Below are 12,370 nucleotides of genomic sequence, written 5' to 3' on the forward strand. Positions count from 1 at the left end.
GATTTTTTGTGTCTGTGGTAATAACTCACCCAAGATTGGTGTTCTAATGAAATTATTAAGTTTTTTTCCCTCCTAAGTACTATTGAGTTTGGATCCATGGTCCAATAAGAATAAACCAAGAATCATGAGACTTCAGAAAAATCATGCAATGCTAAAGCAGGAAAGGTTGTTATGGATTTCATTGAACCCATTTAGTGGATAGGTGATGAAAATAAGATCTAGAAAGGTTATGTAACTCAGGCAAGGACATATGAGTAGTTAAGACATAGCAATATAACTAGAACCAAGTGTATCATTCAAAGATCAGATAGGGAAGGGACAGGGAAAAGCATTTACACAGTGCCTGCTAATATCTCTATTATCTCTCAGCAATTCTGTGAGGTAAATGCTATTTTTATTCCCATTTTGTAGTTGAGAAAACTGAGGCAAAATGGAAGTTAAGTAACTTGCTTGGGATCACACAGCTAGTCATCTAAAAGTTAAATTATAAAATAAAAATATATTATTATATAATCAAAACATTTGTATTATGATAGAAATCACTGTATATTTATGCCTAGTTATTAAAACATTCCTATATTCAGTCCCCCAGATTTTTAAGGTTATTTCCATTAATGCTGGATTTTAAAAATTTAATGGTATGTAGGATCATGATGATAACTGACATTCTATACCATTTTAAAATTTTAACATGCTTTCTGGAATCAATCTCATTTGATCCTTACAATATTGTGAGATCAATATTATACATAAGAATATTTGACAGATAAGGAAACTGAGGCTGAGAGAACTTAAATGACTTAAGCACAGTCAAGTAATTAGTGTAAGAAAGTAGGTAAGTTTCAGAGGCTATATTTGAATACAGGTCTTTGAATCTTCCATATCCAACTTTTTGACCAACATTCGGACCTATTTTTATAACACATCTGATAAGTGGACATTTGGACTGTTCTCATGCCTTCTCCTCATCAAGAGTTATCCAGGATGTGCACACATATACATTTAGAATAGAGAAGGAGCAATGATTGTAGGAGGAAAGTTCACTGCATCAAGGAGATCTTTCCCTTTTATCCATCTGTCAGATTTCTGTTTCTTAGTCCTGATATCTCTTCACATTGTGTGCCTATTTATAAATGCTACAGAAAAGTATACAATTTATTTATTTATTACACATATATGTATACCTGTGCACAAAATGTTTTAGATACAATTTTAATACGTATGTATCTTATATATATCAGCTACAGATTGGTGTATTACAGGAACAGGAGGATCAATATTTGGAGTCAGAAAATTTAGTTTCAAATTAGAGTTGTGCGGTTAGGATATTGTGACAAGTCACTTTATCTTTTGGGGCTTCAGTTTCACCATCTGTAAAATGAAAGACCGGAATTAGATGACCTCTGTGTTCCCACTCAGCTCAAAAGTGTTTGATCTAAAACCCTACCACACATTCACAATTGTTAGCAGCAAATATTCTTCCAACAGTCAAAGATCATTTATTCTACTGGATGTTTACAAAAAATGATATGAGTGTGATTAGAATATTATTTAGTGCAAATACTAGCCAAAAAGAATTAAAACAGGTGCCTTTTGGTATCCCAGATGTTAAAATAAACGGTCATTTCCAACCTTGTACCATTAGGTTTTTTGAGTGAGGAATCAAAATTATGGTTGAAAACAGGTATTTTCCTGGATGGTATAGAAATGCTTCTGATATCTTGAAGATCAAAATAGACAATTTTTGTGATAGAAATAGATATATACTTGTTCATTAAGCTATTAATTTATCATTTCCCCTACCATAATTTCTCTTCTAACACAGCAGTGATTATATTTAAAAGATTCTTAAAACTTTACCCAGTAAAATTGAAATACCCACACCATGTTGTTAATATTTCATTCTATGCTTCTTTAAAATAAGGAATTCATATACAGTTGGTCCCAATTTCACAGCATCTTTTCTTTAACTTCAGGGATAAAGTCATCTTCTGCAAAGTAATTATGCTTTAACTATTCCTTTGGTACACAAAAAGTGAAATAAGAGTTTAATCCATTGTACTTCTTACAGCCAAGGAGAAAAATGCATTAGCATTAAAAGAATAATCAGTCTGAAAATGAACAGATTCATTCAAACCATCACTAAGAGTGAAGATGTCAGGGCCTTTCTCCACCTCTTTATCAAGTAAAAGCTATATTTCAGAAGAACTGTCTTTTGAAAGATTTATTTGAACTCATTTTTCCCATTTAGAATGTTACTTGTCTTTGAGGAGTTCAACAATCTAAAACAAACTATTGATAATACTTAATAGTTGCTCCACACCAATACTGGAACAAATACCTTGCCCTATAACAACCCTAATGAAGATTGAAAATACAATCTAAGTTTAAGGCTTTATGCAAAGTTTATAGATATTTTAGTGAAAATATAGCTGGTTCCTTATGCAATTAATTTCATTATATATAGTTCCTGTCTCTTCTCTAATGAATGTGCACAGATCAAATTCACATCCATAAGAATGTGGGAATGTCAGTGGGTCCTCATAACAGTTTTTGTAATCAAATTGGGGGAGGAATTTATCTTTTGTGCATCAGACCAATGTGGTGAGATAAAAATCTATACAAATGAAGTAGATATTTTATTTTTCTGGGTTACTTTGATTAATGGAGCCAGCCAAATTGGCTGAAAGATTCAGTTCTGTTTGTTTATATCTTCCCTCAAATGGTTTATGTCTAGAAATGAATTTATTTTCTAGGCATGGGAAAAACACAAAGAAAATATTCTGACAACTTTTAGTAAGTAGATTATCAAAAACAGAGATGATTTTTGCATGGACAAAATCAACACTTTTGTTCCAAAGCAGTGAATGTACAGCATTTTCTATATTATCTAATTGAGAGATAGTGTAGTTTTCTGCATAAAGAGCTGACCCTAAAGCCAACCTTGGCTCAAGTCCTGCCAATGACCTGGAGCAGATTATTTAGGATTTCAATACTCTAAATAATTTTCTATTACCAGTAGTCTTGACCTTTTGTGTCATGTAGTCCTTTGGTAGTCTGAGGAAAACCATGAATCCTTTCTCAGAATAAATGTTTTTAAATACACAAAGCAAAATATATAAGATATCAAGGTAAAGTCATTATTTTGAAATACAACTATGAAAATAATAAAGAAGCCCCACAAATTCATTAGCTCCATGTAAAACTCCTTCTCTATGACTATAGTTGCAGAGAAGGTGCTGAACTACATTGGTAGAGGGACTTTTCTCAGTGAGGAATTCCATATTTCAATAAAATTTACAGTCCCTCTCTGTGAGATACAAAGAAATCAAGAGGGTGATGTTTTGGACTTGAGTGAGAGAACTGGGCAAAGTCATCATCTAGGCTTAGAATAAAAGACAGTCAATAAGTATTTGTTAAGCCCATATTGTATGCCAGACACTATGTTAAATGCAGGAGATAAAAAGGAAAGGTAAAAGACAGTCCCAGTTCTTAAGGAATTCATAATCTAATAGGAGAGAATAGAGAGTACAGAGAACACTCTGGGAGTGTAGAATTGTGTACTAAGCAAGAATAGTCAGATATTTGCTGAAAAATATACACTCAGAAAATACTATCCTTGTCATAGAACATTGAAAATTTTGGATTATCTAATAATAAGATGGTTACAATATAAATATTGTCAATAACACTATTGAGGGAAGTTTCATCATAGCACAGTGGAGAAACAATCAGCTTTAGCTGGAGGGAAACCTGGATTCATGTTCAGTTTCTGACATGTACTGACTCTGTGACCTTGGGCAAACATGCTCTGAATACCTCAGATTCTCTTAGATGCTTAAGTTGAAGAAGAGAGGGAATGACCACAAGAAGTTCTCACATCTTTGAAATTGTTTAGGTCTCACTTCCTCCACCTCTGGGGGGAAAACAAAAACAAAGAAAAATATTACAACCCAAAATTATATTAATATGCAACAATATTTCTATGATCAGCAAGAAAAATACTTTCAGAGAAAGAGTGTGAAATCATGTAATCTTCAAGTGATTCAGGAACCTCAGCATTTGCAAAGAAATGGGAGGAAAGCTACAGCTACAATTCAATGATTTCTTAGCAGGAAAACTTTGAGAGTGAAAGTGAATTGTTGAACTGGTAAAGATGAATGTTAAAGTTTTCACTCATTTTAACAGAAGTGATATTATTTTCTGGGAAGGGTATTGGTGGAATTACTAATTGGATTTCCTTCCCCTCCTCAATTGAGCTACAAATTGACAGAATTTTCAAATAAAGTTATGCCAGGTGATACCTTTAAAAAGAAATTACCAAATGGAAATAGCATTGAGTTCTATGCTCTCTTTTATTTTGAATTTCTTTCATGGGGTTTTTGCCATTTTCCTCTTTGTTTTCTCAAATTTCAGTTGGTTAAAAGATCCATGAAACTTGGGCTTCCAACAAACTTTTTTTTGTAAAGATATTAATTTTTTCACGACTCTGAAAAATGTACTAGAATAAATAATTTATTGAATACTTTTGAAACCTTAAAACATTAATTCAGCTCTTAAAAAGCAAGCAGATTAGCTCCTTTTTTTCCTGGCAGGTCATCCCTGTATCATTTTATGCTTTTGTCTGGGGCAACAAACGTTATTATTTTTCCCTTTGCATGTTCTCTGCAGCAGACCATTTTCAAAAACCAGAAGGGTTGATGTGCAGCACACACAAGGAAGATTTACACAAAAAAGAACAGCTGTGTAAAATATTGCCTTAGGGAAGGGAAATTTACTGAGCTGGTGATTATAGTGTATGACGCTCAAGGCATAACAATAACAATCTGAGTACCATTTCTCTCCCTAGTGCAGTGCAGTATTTTATCTCTTGCCCTCAGAACCAGAAGACAGTCTGCATTCATAGGAGCAAGTGCTATTCTCTTTTTTTGTGAAACCCATTTTATTGCAACCTTCTGCTTTCAGTTACTGAAAACTTCCAGAAAAGTCCTTCATGGAATGGAAAACTTCTGATAATTGGCCTCTGCCCAACGTCATGTTTTCAGGGTGAAAAGATTAGGATATCAGGTCAGCCATGAGAATGTGGTGATATTCCTTTTATTATATTAAATTTTTTCTTTTAAATAGTAGTAATTTTAAAATATTTCACAGTCTCAGTATTATTCAAGCAAACTAGCCTAGAAGGAATCTCAGACACTGGGGTAAATATTTAAAATGTTATTTTCTTAAAATCTTTGACTTTGGGTTGCCTAGGTGGCGCAGTGGATAAAGCACCAGCCCTGGAGTCAGGAGTACCTGGGTTCAAATCTGACCTTAGATACTTAATAATTACCTAGCTGTGTGGCCTTTGGGTAAGCCACTTAACCCCATTTTCCTTGCAGAAACCTAAAAAAAAATCTTTGACTTTAGCTTATAGTCCTTGTTGAATAAATAGATGCAACAAACTTTTGCTTCTTGCTTAATGGGTAGATGAGATATAAGGGAAAGGTACAGGGGAGTGGGGAAATCCCTGACATTTGATTAACTAATTTTTTTAAAAAAATTGATGTTTTGGTTTTTAAATTCCACACCTTTATAGATTACTATGAAATCACAAGAACAAATTAAACAAAATAAAAGTATTAAGTAAAAGTAATCATACAACTAAATTTATTAATTTCTTTTTTAAAATTTTGACTGATGTGATTGTTCACATTTCATCAATTTATAGCTTACTCCCACTTCATGAGAAGTCACTTGTAATAAAGTAGAGGAATTAAGGTATAAACATACCTTTATTTATTTATTTTTGTGGGTGGAACATTTGATATTTTGGTAACATTTCTGGAGTGGAAAATTCCCTCCACCAGCACATCAGCAGCTCATTTATAATTTAAATCCTTAGAGTTGTCTGAGACATTAGGAGTCCCAATGATTTGTCTATGGTTTCATAGCTAATAAATTTCAGAGGCAGGACGTGGAGACCAGTCCTATATCCCCTATGATGTATTGATGCTTATATTTAACACATTGTTTTTGAAATGTTAAGTAGTACATTGAATGTGCATATAAAAATGTGTAAGGTGTGAATTTTCTTCCTCCACCAATGCAGAATAATAACTCATCTATAAATTTAGAGTCTAGAGAACTGAAAGGTTAAATTTCATGTCCAAAACTAACCTTTAGCTGAGATAGAACTTTAACCAAGATTTTCTTGACCACAAGGATTATCTTCTATACAATATATGACCTTGTCTCTCCATTATCCAGAATAACCTTTGCTATTTTAAAGGAGTTATTTTGTTTTAGAATTGCCAAGGCTATGAATCTAAAGGTTTCATCTAAGATTTTGTTTATAGTTGCATGCTGGATTGAAAATGGAGACTCAATGGTTGGTCTTTATCTCTGTTCCATAATTATGTGTCCTCCCTATAAAACAATTTATTAGTGTGGCCCTTATTTATTCCTTTTGTCTCTCATTCCATTTTATAGATCATGACTTTAAAAATAGACTGCCCTCCCTCATGTGAGGTTAGATTTTTATTTTAAAATATAAATGAAAAACATATCCACTTTTCTTCCCACTAAGAGTGATTTATCGCTGTCTCACTCTTACTACATCTAATATACTAGAGAGTCTTTTATTAATCAGATAAATTGTCTTCACTTGGAATAGGAATCGAGAGCATAATGTAAATTGCAACTTTTTTTCTGTTCCCAAAGCAGAATAGATTTAGTATGTCCTTGTATGACATCAGTAAAACTATTTGAGAGCAATCAAAGATAAAATGAACATTTTACCTTATTGAATTACTAACATAATTCTGTGTTTTAAGTTGGAAAGTCAAGTTCTTTGAGTACTATATTAAGGGAAAACCCAAATAAAACTGATAACTAAGGGAGTCATGAATTGGATTTTCATAAACAGCATGGTACCAATCTCTATCAAAGATGGATGTCTAAACAAAGTATACAGTGTATATCCCTGCCATTATAAAAAGGGTTAGAAATACTTTGCAAGATTCCAACCTATTTTTGCCCAGGAGGATCCACATTCATCCTATTATCTATTTGTTTTTTTCCTAAGTAGGACAGGCAACCATGGCTAAATTATTCCATTTCCCCTTTCTCTCACATTCAACATAACATACAAGTCTAATTTGGAAATGTGTGTCAGTCTTTTAGATTTTTCTAATTTCCCCTACATTAAAGAAGAATGTTCTGAATAGGTAGTTTGGAAACTCTGAGAAAATATACTGAATATTTACTGTGAAGAGGTTCAATCAGAAAGTGATGACTTTAGATTTTTATCAGAGATCAACGACCATTAGCAACCTTCGAAAACATTTCTGTTGAAATATGAATCTTCAAATTCATTCCTTAAAGCCCTATTCAGAAGCAACTCTATTGTAATTATGTAGCATGACTACATGAACTGTTAGAGGGAGAGAGCGAGGAATATGAACCATTTTGCTGAAACAACATGAGAAGCTGGAGAACAAATATACAACTCCAAATATTGCTAAAGGTGACCTATATTCTCCTATCTGTCCTTTAGATTTCATTTTATATCTGAAAACAACTAATATATACAAGTAAGACACAATAATTTTTCTACAAATGTTTCTGAATATCAGTATTGCATAAAACCTGTCCCTCAGGTGTCCCTTTTCAACCTTTGTATGCAAGTGTTTGTTTGTTTCTATGATTTCACTGTCATTGCAGGAATAAGGAGAAGATATTTTAAATATGTTAATGGCAAATTTTTTCATGACTAAAAATAAGACAGCCTTGCTTTGTATCCAACTACAACTGTAAAATATAGATCACAGTTTCATTTCTTTCTTTTTAAGCACTACTCTAAACTAGCATTGGAAAATTCAAAATTTTGGACTATGCCTTTAATTACTTTTTTTTATCAATATTTCTGTTCTGCACATTTGCAAACATTTTTGCTAATGACAGAGTTTTAAGCCTAATGGAAAATGACTCATCTCCAAAATAAAAAGAGAGTTATTGGATTTCATCTGGTATAAAATAATAACGTCAGAATTGGTAGGGACCTTAAGGATCAACAAATGTAATATCATTCTTTTATGGATGAGAAGACTGAGATCTAGAGGGGAGGAAAAGACTTACCCAAGGTCACACAGGCATTAAGTAAGAAAGTCAAGATTAAAGCCTGGGTCTTCTAATTCTGAAGCCAGAATTCTCTTCATGGAATCTTTTCTCTCTTGTTTTTTTTTCCATAAAATCTTTTTCCTTCCTGACATCATTAAAAAGAATGGAGGTGCTAATGTAGAAATAAACACATCAGAAAAATTTCTTCTATATAATATATGATACATACATACATACTGTATACATGTATATATACATATACTTATATATGTATATGTATTTATTATGTATATATGCTTTAATCTCTATTCTCTCCCAACCTAGTCTTCATGTTTTAAGATCCATATAGTTATTGGTACTCTATGAAATATTCCTTCTAATTATCTATGACTACGTAGTTCATGTGTTTTGAATTTCTTGAATAATTCAACTCCACTTAAGTATGTGAAAGCTTCTGGATACTATGAAAACAGGTGTAAGCATTCACTCCCCTCTATATTTTTCTCTTTTTAAATTCTGCTGTTTGTCTTTTTGAATTAACTAAAAACCTTGAAAATATAGTTAGGACCAAATAAGACACTTTAGAAGTGTAAGTGGACATTTTACCTTATTGAATTCTAACATAATACTGTGATTTAAGTTGGAAAGCCAAATTCTTTGAGTATTATATTAAGGGAAAACCCAAATAAACTAATAACAAGGGAGTCATGAATTGGATTTTCAGAAACAACATGGTGCCAATCTCTATCAAAGATGGAGGTCTGAACCAAGTATACAGTATACTTTCCTGATATTATAAAAAGGGTCAGAAATGTTTTGCAAGATTCCACCCTACTTTTGCCCAGGAGGGTTTCTTATCTATTCATTTTTTTCCACTAAGGAACCCATGGTTTGAAATGCTCACCCTTTTAAATTCTGTTAGGGAGAAGGCAAAAAATGGAGTGGTAGTTTGGAATTGCTTCTTCGGAACCTTCCAAGAAAAGAGTATATGTCTAGATAAAATTCATTTTTATAAAATACAATGTCTTCAGATTTATTTTGAATTTGTGTATCCTGTACTCATCTTTAGTGTGAGATGATAGTAGAAGAGGGGCCCCAAACCAACTTATGAATTCTAAAAATTTCAGGACAGCCAAGTTCAATAATTCAGGTCAAAGTTAGGGTCATGTGAATGACTGAGAAAATCTCTTGTTCATTATGAATCTGTAGACAGTCTAGTTATAATGTGAAAAAAAATTATCTTGAAGTGGGAGTTTTCACTGGATCTACAGAATTGGTTTGAAAGATAAAATTTCAGAACTTTGAAACTCATGTCCATATTTCCCATCTCAATAATTCTGCTTTTATGTTATGTTCAGTTTCTTAGAGGCTATTGCTTGCTGATGAAATACTGATCATGTTTACTTTTCCCCTTGCAGGTAACCCATTAGCTAAGGACAAATCAAGTCAATTCTAAGGCTGAGAACATTAAATATGCCCATGTCTGGAATGAATTCCTGAGACCAACCAGAAGGAAACTTTTTATACTGCGGAGAATGTACTCTCATATTCTTCCCAATGGGATTCTTGGCTTGCAATAAGCAACCCTTTGAGATCAAAACTTCTATAAAATCGACCATAAACTTCTATGGGTTGTGAAGCTCTCATTGAGGTTAGACTGTACACACTTGTAAATTGCACATGCTAGAAGAATTTAAAGTTGCAGTCCAAGGAGTTGAGAGGCTCGAAGATGATGGAAGAGACACTGAATCTTTAGGTTCTTGGTTCCAGGTGTGATTGTTTTTCTAGTTTCTGAAACGGTCTACAAAATATTGGCTGGTCTACGTTCCTGAGCCTTGTGTTTCATTGGCTGGTGTGACTGCACACAGCTTTAATAATATTTCTTCTATAGAACTTGTCCTCTGGCATGGCATATCTTTGGACTTTTTGATTTGTATCCTAATCTTGGAGCTCTCAAAGCCTACGTATTTTAAAAATCTTAAAGTTGCTTTTGTTATAGGAATGGAAATATATATCTATTGTTAATGATGATTGTTGGCAAGTAATAGTTATCTGATACATCAGTCATATAAAAATGTGTAGACAAGCTAACATCTTTCCTACCCCAAGGCAAATGGATTTCTCTAGCTCCTTGTCAATTAAATAAGTAGTGGTTAGAGCTGGAGTACCATTTTCATTATAAGATATTTTGTACCTTTAGAAGATTTTCTTTCAGATTTCTTTTTTCCCTTCCCCAAAGTGTGTTATGTGATTTGGTTCCTTAATGTGCCATTCTTCCCACAATTTACAGTACTCAGAAATAATCAGTCACTGATATTAAGTAATCCTGATTTTTGAAAATTGCCAGGGATGCATGCCAGTTTTATAATGCTGAACTTAAATGATGTTCATTTAAAATTCCTTTTAGTTTTCCTTTTTCTCTCTTTTCTTTTTTTTTTTCAAAGACTTTTTCTGACTTGAACAAAATGGTGATCTGGATGCTTATGTATGTGTCTGCTAAGTCTTTCTGTTCATAGAGGAAAGGGATCACTTCCACCAGTCTCCAATTCACAAATATTTGCTAACAGTTATCCAACTGTTTCTTTGGCCAGCATTTTCCCCTGCATTTTAGTGGCTAGCTTTTGAATTTGTGATATGCTGTTCCACAAAAAGTCTTCTAAATATTTAAAAAGCCTTAAACATCTATAAACTTGTTTTCTAAGTTAATACAGAATGTATAATTTTATACTTTATTTACTATGTTCCACTTATAACATGGAAGCAGAGGAGAATGGACATTGTATTCCTGTTCTCTACCAATTCTACTACATAATCCTGTAGGTAGGAATGAAAAGAAGGGTGGGATTCAGTATTTTTATTTTGTAAACAAACACAAAGCCTGTACAGATGCGGGCCTATTGAAAATAATTGTGTGGGCAAGCTCATTCAAGCAGCTGGCATGAGGCATCAATATGCTGGAGAAGCAGGGAAATCTTTTTATTTTTACAACTCATTGACATGGCCAATTAGACATAAATTGGGTTCCATGATGGATGTGCACCCTGGAGTGCTTTGATAATTCACTATATGCAACACTATTCCAAGACCAATTCATTACCTTTGCTGTTTTATTGTGCAGGAGAGGTAAAATGTAACAGTTATTGGAAGCTAAATTGGAGATGTAGACTTATAGCATCCTACTGAATACTGCACACCATCAACATTTCTGGGGAAAGAGATGTGTGTCTGCCTCCATTTTAATTAGGAGTTGTTACTAGAACCAGCTAACTGGTTCTAAATGCTTTTCCCCAAAAGCTCTATAGAACTAGGCAGAAATGCATGTGGATTGGGAGGGAGAACATCTTTTGAAGGACCATCCCTTTTTTTGGAATAGTGCAAAGTGAAGATTGTTATTTTGTAGGCTACACATCTGGCCCTGATTTGGTCTTAATTCTGCATCATGCTTCTCCATATTGTTTCCTTTGACTCTTCTTGAAACCAACATTGGAAATTCTGTATTATATACAACTGTATCACATGCATATCAATAGGTGAAAATAAATGGATTTTCAGATATTCTAACTAGATTATCCCCAGTAGATTAATGTTGTGAACTATTCAGAAAAAGTGAATAAAATTGTGATATAAAATTGACTCTCCTCTTTGGAAGTATACTTGGGGGATATACTTTTTTTTTTATTCTAACAATATTTCTGTCTCTAATAATAGCTAGCTTTTACATGTGCCTTCAAGGTTAGTAAAGTGCTTTACAAACATTATCTCATTTTATCCTTATAGCCATCATGAAAGGGGGATGTTATTATTAATCTACATTTTACAGATGAGGAAAGCAGAAGAGGTAAGTGACTTGCCCAGGGTAACACTGCTAATGAATGTCTAAGACTTAGATTGGAACTCAGATCCTTGCAATTCTAATCCCTTTGCTCTATCCATTATAGTACACAAGCTGCCTCTTGCTGTTTCTACCTAGGGAAATTTCTACATTAATATTATTTCTGGAATAATTGTCTAATGAGTTTCTAAATAAAATTCTACCACTTCCATAGGGTTACAGTATTTAATTTGCTATTTTCTAAGGAAACAATTTTATAAGATTTAACACTGTTCTAGGTCCACCTCTCTCAGCAATGAGAATGATATGTTGTTACCAAAAATATATAGTATAAATATTTGTTTGAAAATGGCTTAAGATGCTGTTGTAGTTATATCTTGTAATTTAGTCTGTGGGAAGAAAGATGCAACACATCAAATATGCAACAGTGGCCTTTTT

At 33.1% G+C, this 12,370-nt stretch overlaps 1 protein-coding gene across 7 annotated transcripts in view; it reads left to right on the plus strand.

The window, feature by feature from the left end:
- Positions 1–11,929, plus strand: part of TAFA2 (TAFA chemokine like family member 2) — a 615,297-nt gene extending 603,368 nt beyond the window's left edge. For all 7 annotated transcript variants that reach the window (XR_012476194.1, XR_012476199.1, XR_012476196.1 and 4 more), the window contains one exon: positions 9,519–11,929. Coding sequence is in view for 1 of the 7 variants with exons in the window: in XM_074226247.1 (XP_074082348.1) it covers positions 9,519–9,530 (12 nt within the window). In the remaining 6 variants the exon portion in view is untranslated. The remainder of the gene's footprint in view (positions 1–9,518) is intronic.
- Positions 11,930–12,370: the final 441 nt, after the last annotated feature.

This window comes from Macrotis lagotis, chromosome 2 (genome assembly GCF_037893015.1).
Source record: "Macrotis lagotis isolate mMagLag1 chromosome 2, bilby.v1.9.chrom.fasta, whole genome shotgun sequence".
Lineage (NCBI taxonomy): Eukaryota > Metazoa > Chordata > Mammalia > Peramelemorphia > Peramelidae > Macrotis > Macrotis lagotis.